A 16920-nucleotide genomic window follows, 5' to 3' on the forward strand; every position below is an offset into this window, starting at 1 on the left:
ACTAAATAACCTAATGAGGTTTTAATTCTTTATATTTGCCTTGGATTTGCATTGGAAACATCAAAAGATTAAAATATACGTTTCTAGTTAGCTCAATCTACTTAGAAGTTGCATTGAAAATGGTCATCATATTAAAGTCAGGAACCTAAAGGGAATTTTTTTTTCTCAAACAAAAAGTAGAGAGGTGGTTTTTTTTCCATTTGTTTGTTTGTTTGTTTTGCTTTTTGTTGGTTGTTTCTGGGGTTCTTTGTCACGCCCTTTTCTGCCATTTGTTACTGTATCACTGCCCAATTGCAAACCCAAGCTTCATGGCACTACTTTGTGATACCAGGCCTGGACTGTAAATATTCTCTTTTCCTAGCAAGCACGACATGATGTTTTCTTCAGCAGAGAACACTAAAACACAGTGTAGCAGGATGAAGGGACTTACCTCTTCCCTACTGTATGATATCCTCTCTCTAATCCCACTGTGCTCTATGGGTAGCAATGTGTGGGACAGCCCATAGCTCGCCACATAGTAAGTTACAGTAGTACTCTGCACACCTTAGCTAACTTCCTACAACATTCCATGGACCCCAGTGGGTGGGTGTTTCCCACCAAGAGCTGTCATTTCCCAGGGGTAGCCTTTCAGTATTTCAAAAGAATCTTGATGTTATCTTTCCAATAGGTCTTAGTAAGTCCCCAGGTGCAGTTTGGCTAAAAAAAAAAAAAAAAAAAAAACCTGCCTTCCCCAATATTAGTGTGTAATATAGGGAAGTTCCTGGTTGCCAGATCTGTCCTGTAAATTTTTAGCCAGCTTCTCTGAATCCTTTGTACTCCAGCTCTACTGCCATGAGAAGCCAATCTCAGCTTTGAATTGGGATTCTTTCCCAAACTTGTTACTACTTCCTTGGATACCCTGCCACCAGTCATAAAATTGCTCCCTTTACCCAGAGTTCTTCTTATCCCTCAGGGGTTGGTAACTATGTTAAACGGTCCCTGTTTGAATTACTACATCCTGGATGGACCCTAACTGACACAGAATACCAGTCATGACACTAGAAGACAGATTCACAAAGATGCAACTTAGGGATTGGTTTTGTTGTCCCCCAGGCTCCAGTGCTGTGCTGAGCACCTTGTTAATGGGAATGCAGTGTGATGGTGTGAATGCTGATGTCTCACATAGGTTCCTGCATTTGAACACTTGGTCCCCTATTGGTGACTGTGCTTGGGGAGGTTAAGAAGGTATGGCCTTGTTGAAGGAAGTATGTCATTGGGAATGGGTGTTGAGAGTTTAAAGACTCATACCACTTTTAGTTGATCTTTTTATTTCATGCTTATGGTTCAAGATGTGAGCTCTCAGCATCCTGGTCTTGTTGCCATGACTGCCAATTGTTGCTATGCTTCCAATCCATCATTATAGACTTTTTTTTTTTTTTGGTTTTTTTGAGACAAGGTTTCTCTGTGTAGCTTTGGTGCCTGTCCTGGAACTCACTCTGTAGCCCAGGCTGGCCTCGAACTCATTGAGATCTGCCTGGCTCTGCCTCCCAAGTGCTGGGATTAAAGGTGTGCTCCACCACAGCCTGGCTCATCATCATAGACTTTTATCCCCCTGGAACCATAAGCCAATGAAAAACCCTCAGTTCTTTTTTCTTTGTCCATGGTGTTTTATCACAACAACCGGTAAGTAACTAATATATACTCCATGGCATGAAATGGCATCACACACCAAGCCTTCACTGTGGTAAAACATCAACCCAAACCGGTATTTTAAGGACCTAAGTCAATGATGTATGTGGGAATCCTAGGCAACTGTGATAAGGCAAGTCACAACAGCAAAAGAAAAGAGACACAGTGAACTCAGAAGGAGAAACCCTTCCCTTGTACACTCAGAAAACATGGTGATAACAGGCAAAAGATAAATACCAACAAAATCCAGATGTGATTTTACAGTTCAAGCAATGAGAATAGATATAGAGAGGAGAATCAACAGATTTGGTAACTGCCGTACCTTCAAGGATGGTAATGACAAAAATAAAAATAAAGGTGGGGAATGCTGAGACAGACTCCATCTGTGCGGCTCCCACTTGGTGTCACCATGTCCTACAAACTCTGTCAACATTGCTTTCAGTTATGCAACAAGATACTATAAAGTATTTGTCGGCTTCCTGCTGAAATATCAACAATACAGGAAAATGTGAAAGTCGGGTTGATGACACCAAAGAAAACTGGACTCATCGGGCATTTCTTCTTGGTTAAGAATGAACTGGAATTCAATTCAGAAACATCATTGTCAGTCAAAGCATATATTCCTTATTTTGTTTTTTAGGGTAGAGGTGGATAAGAACTAGACTAAAGGAAAGAAACAGACATGTCTTCATTCTTTTGCATTTTCCTCCCTACTGAAAGAGGTGAAGAGAGCTAAGGATACAGCTCAGTGGCAGGGCACTTACTTAGCTTGAATTAGGCTCCGGTTCAATGCCAAATGCCACAAAAACATATAAAATAGACCAGAAAATGTAAAAGAGTTAAACAAGTCATCTTTTCTTTCTTACCTGCCCTGCCCTAAAGACCAGATAACTAAGCGCTGCTTTCTCTTCATCAGAGATCTGTTATTTGCACATCATCCACATCAACACTGCCGTCTACTTACTCAGGTCAAAACTCCAGGTAGGGAAGTTCAAACACATCAGAGTAAATGGAGGCACTAAACTACTGGCCAAAGCCTTTGAATGCTGGGGATAAATGGTCTGAAGGCAAAATTCTATAGTATCCTAAGCGACTAGAGACTTAAGTTCAGCAGATGATTTTTCAGAATAAAATCTTGGCATGCTTTGACATGGTACTACTGTCTCTGTAAACAGTACAATGAAGCAATGAGCCCTGGGCTTATTGGCAGTGAAGATAAAGAAAGGTTGAAAATGAAAGAGAGACAAATATTTATCAAACAAATGCAAACAAAATGAAAACAGGAACGGAAATTTTAATTCCAGACAAAGTAGATTTCAAAGCCAAAAGCAGAAGAAGCAAAAGGTTTGGCAGGAGGTAGGGGCTTAACAAAGACCAAACGGTCCTAAGAAGCCACACACCTAATTATGAAACATCCAATTAGAGAGTGCAAACACTGTTGCAAAGTCAAGGAAAACAGAGAAGGGCAGTTGTTTGGAAGATTTTTACTAACTTCTCACCTAATGTAGGACAAGAAGAGAGAGAGAACCCAGGCGAGCTGAAGGGGGTGTACAAAGGCCGCAGAGAGATAAACAGTCAGGACTTTCAAGCTGCCACCAATGCTGACCCATGTCTTGGGAAATGGGGCGGTGTGTTTATCTCCAGAAGTTCAGCACTGGGGATCCTGTGGCTATGCAGGCATGCAGGATCAGAGGGGTTGCAATCAATTTTTCTACTGTATCCAGGTTACTAGAAGAACAAATGACCCACTGTAGACGTGCCATGCTCAACAGCAATTCCTGCTAGTGCTCACCTTGTGAATTTCCAAAGTCTTAATCTTCGACATTTTAATCCACTCACATTGACAGCATATCAATGCCAAATCCCTTTATATGAACAAAAAGATGGTTTTGTTTCCCATAGTTATTGACATGGTCCGAAGACTGTTGGGGTCCATCTGATTCCTATGCATGTGACAAGCTACCTGAGACTTTTCTCTAAAGTAAAAAGAGTTGGAAAGAGTGTGAGAACAAAAACAGACTGAGTGCTTACGGACAGTCATGGCCCAAACAAAGAAGGCTGTAGCTAAGCTTCAAGACTTATGGGCTCCTGATGCATAGAGTAGGATGGAAGAGTCAGAATCTGGAAAGCCATCACAAGGTGAAATGAGACTAAGAAACATCAAGTCAACTGGTACTCCCTCCCTGACCCTTGCACCTTCCTTCCTTCTGTCCTTGCCTTCTAAACCTTTGCAATATCTAAAGCATTCCTAATGCTTTAATTCTTCATTGTATTTATACTAGATTTTACCTCAACCCAGAATCATGTAGACAGCTTTATAGTGGATTTAACTTGGGTGCCTGGTAGACATGACAGACTTAACATGATCTGACCCTAAAACTTTGGGGTCTTTTCTCAGCTTTGTCTATGACCTTGACCTCTACTCTAAATAAACAGTACAACTGTTCACCTAGAAAAAAAAACCCTGAAGTGATCCTTATGTCTTCATTTCAAATACTCATTCTTCTGCCTCCACTTTCCCACTGCTGGGATTACAGGTCTGTGCTACTATGCCTTGCATATACAGTGCTGGGGATAAAACTTGGACTCATTGATGTTAGACCAGCACTATTCTGGGTAGACTACATTCCACATCTACCCTCTTGTTGATTCTTTAAGAACAAAAAAAAATATACTTTGCTTTTCAATGATGTTTCTTAATTTAACTCCACTGAACTTTTTGCAATTATAGTCTCAGTGCTGAACTTGAGTTTTCATTTTGATAAGAGTTTTTATGGTTTTGTTTTTGCTTTTGTTTTTCTGTACTGTTGGTATTTCAGTGGGATGCACAGAAAAAGATTACTTTGTACAAAGAAAAGATACTAGATGTCACCATTGAGCCAGACTTTGGCTTTCAGCTGAGGTTCTATGCATCAATCGAATTGAATAAAGTTATAATGTTATATGAGAGACAGGTTGTGGGTCATTAATAGTTAAATACAAAATGGATAACATATCTTATATTGCTAGGCATCTCTCAGCTCTCTCTTATGCATGTAAGTATTAATAGAATTTGGGTCATAAGGAGTAAGAAGAAGGTATCCAGAAATTCCTTACATAATACTTAGAATTTGAGGTTTTCATGTTATGGGCTATCTACACATACAACAATGAATGATGTAATCCTGCCACCAAAGACTTGGATTTTATAAGTGCATAAGAATTCACATTTAAAATATATTCATGAAAAAAATACATGAGACTCTTTAGGTTTCCTGTGTATAAAAATTGACTATATTGTACTGACTGTGAAGGAAAAGCCAATTTTCATGGCTCCTGTCAGTCACATGTGGTTTGGAAATGTTTATGCATTCCAGATGTACTCAGTGTAAACTGGAGAATCATATCCTATTTCCACTGGCTTGCATGCACGCATATAAAACTTGTTTTTCTCACAGTGCCACATGAAAATACATGGAGAACTAGCCTCAGTGATCACAATTAATTAACTTCCTTCTTGAACTTTCACAGCTATGATGCTGAGGGCAAGTCTGCTCCTTCATGTTTACAGAGGCTGGAACTTCTGCTTTGTTGCTTTTCTTGGTCAATTCTCTTCCACAGAGCATTAAAAACAAACTGCTGTGTAACGTAAGTTTCTCAGACCTACTATGTATCAGGTCCTCTGCTAAGGACTCACAAATGCTCAGCAGGACTTCCACTGCAGGGAGGCCAGAGTTCAATGTGAAAGAACACCCAGTAAACAAATAATTACCACACAATTCGGTAGTCACCGTGGTCCAGATTGTGTTATATATTATGATCTATGGAAACAATGAAGAAATTTGACAGAGCTTCACAGGATGGGCATCCTGATGACGAGGTTTGAGATGACAAGGAATGGACAGCATTCAAAAGAGTAGGAACAGTATGTGCACAGACTCTTGAGAACACATGATTCAAGGACCTGAGAAAAATGCTGTCTGGCTTAAGGCCAGACAAAGAGCCAAGACAGAAAATAATTTGAAAACGTACGAGAAAGATGTGATGATTATGAAAGACTATGAAGACTATGATATTTTAAGAATATGCATTTTGTGTTAAGGTTTGAAGGCTCCTTCTCATTAAGAAGACATAGAAATCATGAATGAGCTAGCTAATGATACAATTTCCAACATCCAGACTGTCTCTCACTGTATTCTGCTTCCTGACACTTAACACAATACCTGGAGTCTAGTTAATGCTCAATTAACACAAGCCACAATCACTGCAAGAAATACAAAGCCTCTCAGATGTCCCAATGGATCTGTGTCGTTATACAGACCCTCTCCCTGATTACCAGCTAGACTAGTTGACTAATTCTTAGTGAATAAAGTATGTTAGAAGTAGTGAGCTGTCACTCCCAATATTAGGTTATAAAAATTGTGGCTTTCTCTTGGGAAATTTTAGAAGTATTCATTATCTCTGGGCCTCTTTTTCTCTTGGATCATTAGCTACCATGTCTAAGACACTCAAACAGTTTATAAAGAGTCTTACGTGCAGCAAACTGAGTAACACTTACACAAGACTGCCCACTGTTCATATCCATTGAGGGTATATCTTCTGAGGCTACTAGTCACCATAGTAATGGACTTTCAAGTGAATTCCCCAACTTCCTTTGAACTTTCAGGTAACTGCAGCCTTGACCAACAGTTCAATCACACTCTTTTAAGAGAGCCTAAACTTAAAGCACCTCTCTGAGGTACATCTAGACTTATCATCCATAGAAACCACGTCATATCAAAATGTTGAATCACTTCATTTTGGTATGGCTTAATATACAACAGTAGAAAAACAGTATGTTTGTTGTGGAACAATCTTTTTGTGCACTATGAATATGTACTACTCTCATTGGCTAGTAAGAAGTTGATTTGTCAATAGCTGGGCAGAAGAGGATTGAGCATGAGCCAGACTAAGAGAAGGCTTAGTAGAGGTAGGGCAGAGTCAGAGGAGTTGCCAGGAGACTCAGAAGGAACGAGACATGCTGGAGGACAGGTAAAGCAAGGATCCATGTGGAAATATATAGATTAATAGAAATGGGTTAATTTAAGTTGTATGAGATAATTTGTAATAAGTCTGAGCTACTGGCTGAGCATTTGGAATTACTAATAGCTTCAGTGTGTTTATTTGGGAACTGGCAGGTGGGAGAGAAATGTCTAACTACATATAGTATTATCTATTAGTAGATAATCAAACACAGGCCCAAGCATGGCAAATGTGGCACCAACATGTTTTGCCCTTTACCCTTCTTTCCCTTGCTAAAAACCTTTAGATTACATTCCTAAAGCTAGGCCCCAAGGTCCGTTCCTTTGTTTGGCCACTGACTCATTCCTGAGACAAAACACTGAGATCCAACAATCAACTTTCATTATTTGGCTAGCATGTCCAATGAGGATTTGCCAACTCACTCTAGCACAGACTTCTCCCTTTTCTCCTTAAAAACCCACTCCTGGAAAAATAAACAAATACCTGCAGCTTGATCCTGCTGCTGCTGCTTACTGTTGGCCTTTGCATCTTCCTTACCTTGTTTGAACACCCCTCCCTCCCCCTCCCCCACATCATCCTGGGGAGGAGGGAGTAATAAATCTCCTTTGTGCTAAGAACTTGGTGTTTGGGTGTGCCCTGACCCAAAGGCTAACCTCCATTACAAGTTCTTTATAAGATGATGGGACATTGCTTAGAACCCCAGCTTTTGTGATTAGGTTCTGGTCACCTAGCTGGTGGTCCCACCTCCCTCTCTAAGGAAATGAATCTGTTACCCTTTGGTTCCACTAATCTATTAGACCATTGATAGAATCATTCTATCCCAACTGTAGCACAGATTATTTAATTCAGTGTTCCCTGCCTCCAAAAGTAGGGATAGGAATACTTTGAAGTATAACCCTTCTTCTAGCTGCTGTAAGGAATCCAGAGGCCCTCATCTCTCCAGAGGATGAAAATCACAAATGTCCACAGAAAGGCACATGGAGCTAATAGATTCCCAATGTTCATATTTGACCCCAAATGATTATGTGACATGCCGCCTTAGGAAGTAATTCTTAGATTTGTTGAATACACTGTCCAGGTGGGAACAAGTGGATAAATATAGATTGCTTAGGAAACATTGAGTTTTTGGCACAAAACTTTTGGCAGTTTATATAACAATGTTGATTTGAAGTCAGTGACTTTATATGTAAAAAAGATGTTAAGACCTTGTGAAGATGTTAAATATTTACCCCAAAAAATTATACTCAACTAAGGAAAGAAACAAATATCTGAAAAACCCAAATTTGACTTCTATATGTTAGTCTTTGCTTGATTCTTAGGACTTCTGTGGTGATATGGTGTTGTACTCTAATAAAATTCACCTGAAGATCAGAGGACAGAGCCAGTCACAGACTTAAACATAGAGATCAGGCAGTGGTGGCACACACCTTTAATTGTAGTACTCTGGAAACAGAGATCCATCTGGATCTCTGTGAGTTCAAGACCCCACTGGGCTCCATAAGATTGGTCCAGTCTTGGAGAGAAACAGATCTAGGCAGTGGTGGCACACACCTCTAACCCCAGTATTTGGGAAGCATACACACCATCAATCCCAGCACTAGGAAGGTTGAGATAGGAAGTGAAATGGCTGGGCATATAAGGCATGAGGAGACAGGAACTAGAGGCCCTTTCAGCTGAGGACTCAAGAACATTCAGTCTGAGGATTCTTAGAGACAGGATCTTGCCTTCCCTTCAGCCTGAGGATTCGGTAGACATGAGAAGTGGCTGTGACTTGTTTCCATTGATCTTTCAGCATTTACCCCATATCTCTCTCCAGGTTTTTATTATAAGACCATTTAGGATTCATGCAACAGACTTTTTGGCAGTTCTTAAATCTGTCTTTTTAGTTAATGACTAAGCAGCCACTGTATAACACGGTAGAGGTGGAGAGACAGGGGGAAATTAGCTCTGTACCTGTGTCCCTGATGATTTTCTGAAATGCAGTTCCTGGGAGCTGAAGAACTGGTGTGGGAGGATGTCCTTAGAGCCACTGCTGAGATGCCCACCAATGGGGATGAAAAATTCAGCAGCATGGAAGAAGTGTGGTGGGGGCAGACATTTGCATGATGGCTCACATTGATAACCAGTGGATTATGATGACATGACAGTTCATAGGTTCCTGAGGAGAAATAAGGTCATGAACACTATTCTGAGCCATTAAGTTAGAACCACGTAGCACCTGTTTATCTTCTCTCTAGCTATGTAACATGCAAGACCACAAACATTTTCAGAGGTCAATATCCAACTGACTCCTCAGTCTGTTGAAATAACTCCTAGTAGCTCTAAAAAAAGTAATTCTCAACTCACCCAGAGAGTGATTGCTCCCATTGGTATCAACCAGGTAGAGGGTCACTGTTGGCCGCTGATGCTCCCCAGGGGCCAGGCCATCAGATGCCAAGAAAAGAAAAAGTGCCACTGCCACTCCTGGTCTATCGAAACACACCTGGGTACAAGCACACACAGTAGGACCAATTATTTTCACAGACAATTGAGGCATGTGTCCATCTTCTCTCTATATCCTTCCCCAGCAGTTCTTTAAAAGTAAGAACTTTGTTCTCCTCTGCAGTGGAAAACATGGAGTAAGCAGAGCAGCATCCAAGGTGACAGCATGATGAGGTGGTGGAGACAGAAGATCATGGGTAGCTGCTGAGCATCCTTTCTCCAAACTGTGGTAGGATCACTGTTTTATTAACTACAACTTGTTTTTGCTTGTTTGTTTGTTTGTTTTTGTTTTTATTCTTTATTTCTGACATTTAACATGTAAAAAAATTACTATTCATCTTGTGTATGCCTGGAACAGTTTTTATTTTATATTATGGATGCTTTCTGTAACATGCTGAATATGTTCCTTTCAGTAAAGACTCAAAATCTGATCATTTTCTTAAATAACTTAATTCTTTTCTTCAGTTCTTTTTTTAAATAACTTTTTATTTAAAAAGAGATTTTCTTTCCTTTTACATACCAACCCATTACCCCTCCCTCCTCTTCTTCAACTCTCCCCACCTTCCCCCATCCCTCCTCATAGAGAGTAAGGCCTCCCTTGGGTAGTCAACACAGGCTGTTACATGTTGGGGCTGGACCTAGACCCTCCCTCCTGCATCAAGATTGAGTAAGGCATTGCACCATAGGGAATGGGGTCTAAAAAGTCAGTTTGTGTACCCGGGGTAAGTCCTGGTCCCAGTGTGAGGAGACCCACAAACTTTGAGAGAGGTTCTCATGTGGATCAGGCCACACTGAAATTCACTATTTACCCAAGGATGATATTGAACTCCAGATTGTCCTGCTTCCACACTTCAAATACTGGAGTTACACACATGAAACACCATGCCCGGCTTGGAGCTGTCTTTTTAAATTTCTCAAGAAAGCATTGGTAGAGATAATAGTCCTCTATATACTAGTCAATACCCCTTCTACACTAAAGTGAGACAAGTAGACAAGATGACCAATGACCCAGCATCAGTAAACAAGCTAATTTCTTCTGATCTGTCCCTAGATGAGAATAGGTATCCCTAGTTATTCTCCAGGCTCCCTGCCTCCCACCTACTTCCTCAGAACTTCTCATTTACCAGGTAAACTGTGACTTCGGAGAGAGGCTGTGGTGAATGAGAATGGCACCATAGGCTCATATATTTGGATGCTTATTTACCGGAGAATGGAACTTCTTGAAAAGATTAGAAAGATTAGGAGGTGTGGCACTGTTAGAGGAAATGTGACACTGGGGGCGGGCTTCGAGATTTTAAAAAGCCCAAGCCAGGCCCAGGCCCAGTCTCTCTCCTCCCCCCCACCCTGCCCCTCACCTCCCTCCCTCTCTCTCTGCCTGGGGAATCAGGATGTAACTCTCAGCTACTTCTCCAGCATCATACCTGCCTGCCGCCATGCTCTACACCACGATGATAATGGACTAAGCATCTGAAACTGTAAGACCCAGTTAAATGCTTTCTTTGATAAGAGTTGCCTTTGTCATGATGTCTCTTCACAGCAATAGACAACTAAGGCAGTGGACTATGACGGCCACTATCACACAATCTGTCGTCTTTGAGGCTAAAACAAGGCAAACTTCTTCTGCAGCTACCTTTGTGTCTCAAGCTTAAGTATCTGCCCCTTGCTTGAAACAAGCCAACTCTGAAGCAAGAAAAATTCAGTAGTATATATGTCATATTCTGAGGTGACAGGCTGTCAGAGTCTACAATAGCCTTTCAGAGTAAACTAGGAAAACTTGGTCCCTGGAAATCTTTTAAGAGGAAATAAAGCATATTAAAGGTTCAGGGATGAACTACAGTCATCCACTAGCCACTGCTAAGAATTCAGATCGTATGCTTCTTTTCCACACTGGACTTATTTAATATAGTAATTGTACTATTGTTTTATTTTATATACCTGAGCATCACTTCTAATTTCTATTGAGAATGACCCTTAAATTTTCCTGCTGTGATGTGGATGTTACGATCTTAGTATGTAGACCTAACAAAGTTTGCTGTGCATTTTAAAATATTAATTTTAAGTTTTGAGATTATACTATCAATACTATACATGAATTCTCCCTTTTCTTTTCTCCCTCCAAACACTCTCATATGCTCCTCCTAGCTATTTTTCAAATTCATGGCCTCTTTTTTCATTTATATATACATATATACGTATATATGTCAGATTCTATAATAGCATTCTAGTCATTATTTTATATATCTATATCTAGTGTGTGTGTGTGTGTGTGTGTGTGTGTGTGTGTGTGTGTGTGTGTGTATGTGTACCACCTGCTCAGTCTGTGTAATGTTACTTATATGTATGTATGTCTTCAGGGATGACCGTTGTGGCTTTTTCTTGGTTTCTAAACATGATGTAGTTCCAGCATAGAACACAGCACATCTAATTGCAGGGCCCTCTTCTGTAGGGGAGAAGACTGAAAACATGTTTTCCATTTTAACAAGAGTTCTTTTTTTGTGGACAGACTCGGGTTTCCCGATTCTTGGCAGCTTGCTTATAGTGTTCCCTAGTGCTGCTGCCTTAATTAGAGCGAGTTTACGAGTCTCAGTGGTCAAGGCAGCACAGCTCTCCCTTCGTCCTTCCCACCTTTGTGGGAAATTTCAAGTTCACTCTCTTTCCACAGTGTCTCCCCTACTCTCTTTTCATTTCCCTTCTTTGAAGTAATAAATATTCCTTTATAACTTCAAAAACATCCAGTCACATAGGTTACAGCTTCTAAAATGAAAATGAAGTCTTCTATCCCTGGATGGCCAAGGGCTAGACATAAAACCATCTGAAGGAAACCAAGAGTCTAGCTCAAAGCACTTGACCCCAGTAGCAAATGACATCAAAGCCTCCTGGGACCTCCCCATAGCCTCTTCCTTTCCATGTACCACAACAGAGACCTGAGACTGGAAGACAGCTCATTTCCTGAGCCAGAAACAAGAAGCCCTCAGAACTGAGAAAGCAAAACACAGGGCACTCAGTCTTCCACCCATCCCAAACTAGGTAGCAGTGGTAGGATTTATGGTGGGTGTGGGCTTTTCTGTCCTGAGGGTCCATACCCAAACCTTCTTATGTAGTTTGCGTCTCTTGACAACATGGACTTCTGTTCTGTGGCAGTTGGAATACCAAATCACCATGAAGCTCCAAGCCTGTTCTAATGGTAGTGCCTCTGTGTCATGCTCTGTAGGGAGAGGTTACAGCAGGACTTCCAGGCCACAGCTGAAGCTGGAAAACCACAGGTGAGACTTATAAGGGGCACACAAGCTAGAGAACTGTTGGGTTACAGAAGCAGAAAGACAGATTTGATCAGCTCATGGGCAGCTGCGTCTTAGGCATTTCCCATCACAGAGACACAGGGGAGACTGGTGAGTTTAATTCTCTATCTTGAGTATATCTCACAGCAGCAACTAGAATCATAAAAAAGCATATGTTTTATCTCACGACTATTTGCATCTCAGGAGCAGAGATCAGCCTGAATCTCCACATATGTGCATTATCAACTTGAGATCACATAAGAAGAAATCAAGATTGACTCTTTGGAGAGAGAGAGGGGGTGACAGAGAGACAGAAAGAGACAGAGAGAGAAAGACAGAGAGACAGAGAACCTGGCAAATGCCCTATGTTCGCCTCTTGGACATCTTTGCTAGCTATATAAACATAAGCAATCTACCTCTGTCTGAAGCTGCGATCCCTCACTCCCACAGCTAGCAATAGAGATATTACTCATATCACATGGATATTAGGTAGATTAGGTGAAATCAAACAAAAACAAATAAGATAATACCTATGAACATTAAGGACTCCATGTTCAACCATTCTTATTTCCCCCAAAGAAATACATCTTATCCAGTTTTGTACAATAGGAACAAAACCAGAAAGAATAAAAATTTAAAGTATATATATTAGTATACAGAAAATTATGCTCTTCTAAAATGTACAGTCTAAAAATATTCCATGTGCTTTTATAAATTGACTCATGGGAATGTGAATTGGTTCTTCATGTTTAGGTTCCATAGACACTGTCAATATTTGAGTTCTTGATAGATACTGCATAGATCCCAAGTCATGCACAAGCACCATAAAACTAATTGAACTTGGCTCTTATAAGGATGAAGAGCTACAGCTAAATTCCAGAAAGAAGATGGCATCTTTCAGAAATGCAAACAATTCTGAAGTCTAAAGAACAGTTTCAAGGTAGAGGAATATCAAAAGAATTTGTCCTGGTCCCACTGCCTGGATGCCTCCCAAACAGTTCAAGCTAATCAACTGTCTCACTTGAACTCAATCCCCAGGGGAGATGGGAATGGGGGGTGGGCTGGGAGGAAGTGGGGGGGCAGGAGGGGGAGGACAAGGGAATCCATGGCTGATATGTAAAATTAAATTAAATTATAAAATAAAATAAAAAAAAGAATTTGTCACAAAGAACTTTGAAACAAAGAGAAAACAAAGCAGATACACAGACAGATATGACAATGACAGATAGGCTAGAAGATAGATGATACATGAATTCAACAGATGGATGATGAATAGTGAAGAGAAAGATGGTACGGTAGAGCAAGACAGAGAAAAGACTGAGACGGGTTTATAACAGATGGAGAAAGGTAGATGTTGATGAGAGGGAGAGACAGACAGAAACAGAGGAAGACAGAGAGACAACATAGCTGCTTTTTATTCAATGACTCTATATGAACTCCCAAATTTAACCCCAATCACTGTCCACTGAAGAAGAGTTAAGATTGAGAGACACTATCTCTAATGAGAATTATAGAACCTGTCTCTAGACTGTCTGCCTAGCATGAACACAATGTACACTCAAATTAAATGTTTCAACATACAGGTTACCCTTTGTGGTGGTCACTGGACAACAGATCCTGACACTATACCACAGACTTAAAAGGAATCGCATTTAAAATGCTCCTGATTAATTCCTGACTTTTCCCCACACCATTTCATCTTCCCTCATCTAAGGCACTTCTCCAGAGGGCAAATGGATGCCTTGGGTGAGAAGAAAGCAGGCAGGTATTGTCTGCTGTTAGTAGAACATGAGGATGTGTTTTCCTGGAGTCCTCATCAAACTCAGCAGGCTTTTATTCCGACTGGAGATTTTTAACATGGCATCCTCAGTACATAAAGGTTTGCTTGTGGAACTGGAAACACGGCTTTGCCCCAGGTAAAAAGTACACAGGAAGATGGTGACTTCCCCAATTTTCTATTCTATATTGCTTTAGAGGCTCACTTATCCCTAATTTTAGATAAGCAGGAAATTATAGATTCTCCCCCAAATGTCTTGATCTTTGGGACTCCCTCTCCACCTGGGAAGTCAAGTGAACACAAAAAGCTTCATACAGTTTTAGGTGTGAGGGGGGCATCTTTAAAAGCCACTTGCAGTTTAAAAGGCCCACCCAAACTCAGAATGCAATTATTTTTACTGCTGGCTAAACCATGTGTGCTCTTGTAGGTGAAAAATCATCAAATGTTCAAGACTTCTGGTGAGGCAGTCTAATAATTTTGTCACCAGAAGCTTTGACGAGGCAGAAGTTAACTCCACGTTGCAAAGGATCTTTCCTGAAGTTTATATCTAATAGAAAAAGGGGGCTTATTTGGAGACTAAACTCCAGACAGTAAGTTTTCCGAATTGTCTCCAGATTTAGAATTTGACTCAAAATGATAGGACCTTTGAGCCTGTTACACGCCCTTCTCGTGTCTAGGCTCCTGTTCCTCTTGGTATTGATCAGAATCTAGGTGATGTCCTGCTTTATTTATTCCTCTATGATACCATAAAGACTATAACCACTGAGAATTTATGCAATGCCTTTTCTATAAGAGTCAGAGCAACTTATCATTATGTGTAATTACTCTCATGGCTCCCACAATTCATGGTTAGACTTTCAAAAATGTAAGCTTTGGCAAGGCAGTGGAAGAAGCTAGGATCTACTCAGATGACCAGAGCAATGCCATCTAGACCAGTTTCTCAAGTTCATTTTAGACAAGGCCAAGTCTGCAAAGGCTCTGCTAGATGAGTTTATGAGACTTCAAAAGAGGAGCAGGAAGGGACAGAACCACTTCTGCAGTCATTGCTGCTGTGTTGTGTCTCCCACATCACCCCTTCTATGACTGTGGCACTCAGTACAAAGTACTGTCTCTCTAGAAATTGCCCTTTTGGTGACCTCCTCATACAGGGCCCTGCCACATTCTTAGAGTGTGTGGGGGGAGGGGGGCAGGAAGCTCATGTCAAGTAACATTTGGTAATACTGAGTAATAGAGAGTACTCTGAAGTGCCTTTTCCAAAATTCCCTGATTCTGACACAATTTTCCCACCACTCCCACTGACTAATCTTAGTTCTTTTATTCCCCTACTCACTGACACCAACAATAGCTCTCAGTAAACTTTCTGCATATAGATTTTCAGCTCACATCTCGAATCCCAGGGAACATTCCACTAAAGATAAAGCCTGAAAACAAGAAAAGATGTTATGGAATACAGATAGAAACAGTCCTTATGGAATCCAGACAGAGATGTCCTCTTAGAAACCGAAATAAGGGAAGGAATGGGAGCATGGCCCAGGTGGCAAGTGTCCACTCTTCATTAGAAACAATGGATGCCCCAGATGTTTATGGAGCTTAGAGTTTGTGAAGTTACTCTGTTTGGGACAACCAAATGTTTCCATATAAAATCAGTTGCATTCTAGATTAGTAACAATCAAATAGGAAAGGGGAAATAAAGCTTTGCCCTCAAGGGATAAACTGGAAGGGGGAAGCTCCCTTTTAGTGTACTTGGTTAGCTTTGGAAAGAAACAAAAATCATATACACACAGTCATCTTTGCCCTTTCAGGATTCCTAAGGCATGCAAGAATCCACATGGTAGTATTCCTAGCAACTGAACATTTTCTTCTGAAGATAATTACTTTTTATAAGTTTCCATTATGCATAGAGAAATAGTCCCAATGCACTTCAGAAAATTGTCTGTCCTGTTAAGCATAAAATGTTGTTAATGAGTTTTCACTTGATAAATTGGAGGTAGATTTGAATCATTTTGAACATCTACTATTTCACTCAATGGTGAGATAACAATCCTCTGTAGCAGTGATTTGCAAACTTCAACGTGCATGCAAACTGCCGAGGACTTTGCTAAAATGCAAATCCTCAGTTAGTAGAACTGAGGTTCCACACTTCCAACAAGGCTTCTTGGAGCAGACATACTTCTTAGGTTGAGGCTTTAGAGATACTCTTTAATGGCTCTGCCCTCACCTTGGCCATTAGTAGTCCATAATTGTACTATCGTTCATCCTGTTTCCTTATCTCCTTTAAAACCAATTCATTATCAAGTTTACATGTAAATGCAAAGTTGGAAGCAATCATGTAAACACCTCATTTAAAAGAAATTTCAAAAGAAACCTGATGCCCAGAGAGATGACATGTTTACAAAAGTTACTTGCTGGGTTAAGTTCTAACAGAAGTTACAATATCTTTCCTTATAGAGCGTGTCTTCTTCCAATTTCTAAAGCACCTACCAATTTATTGCTCTACTTCTAGTTTAGACTAAAAAGTAAATAGTCTCACATAGGATCTCGTGAGCTTTATTCTAACCAAATACTCAAAGTAGTGATCAGTCCCCGTACCTTACATAGATGTACTTTTTACTTTTGGTCAAGCAATGGGATGTGGACAGCTTCCAGGATAGTTGAAGTAATTTCCAAATACCTGACTAACATCTGACTACTGGCTTTTAGAAATGTTGAGGAGCT

At 40.5% G+C, this 16920-nt stretch overlaps 1 protein-coding gene across 2 annotated transcripts in view; it reads right to left on the minus strand.

Moving 5' to 3' along the window:
• The window catches only part of Pappa2 (pappalysin 2), a 255185-nt gene that overhangs the window by 98918 nt on the left and 139347 nt on the right, over nt 1-16920 (minus strand). For both annotated transcript variants that reach the window (XM_076547785.1, XM_042258387.2), the window contains exons 13-14: nt 9016-9151; nt 8623-8827 (exon numbers count right to left, since the gene is read on the minus strand). In XM_076547785.1, the coding sequence (XP_076403900.1) occupies nt 8623-8827; nt 9016-9151 (341 nt within the window). The remainder of the gene's footprint in view (nt 1-8622; nt 8828-9015; nt 9152-16920) is intronic.

The sequence above is a fragment of the Peromyscus maniculatus genome, chromosome 11 (genome assembly GCF_049852395.1).
Source record: "Peromyscus maniculatus bairdii isolate BWxNUB_F1_BW_parent chromosome 11, HU_Pman_BW_mat_3.1, whole genome shotgun sequence".
Lineage (NCBI taxonomy): Eukaryota > Metazoa > Chordata > Mammalia > Rodentia > Cricetidae > Peromyscus > Peromyscus maniculatus.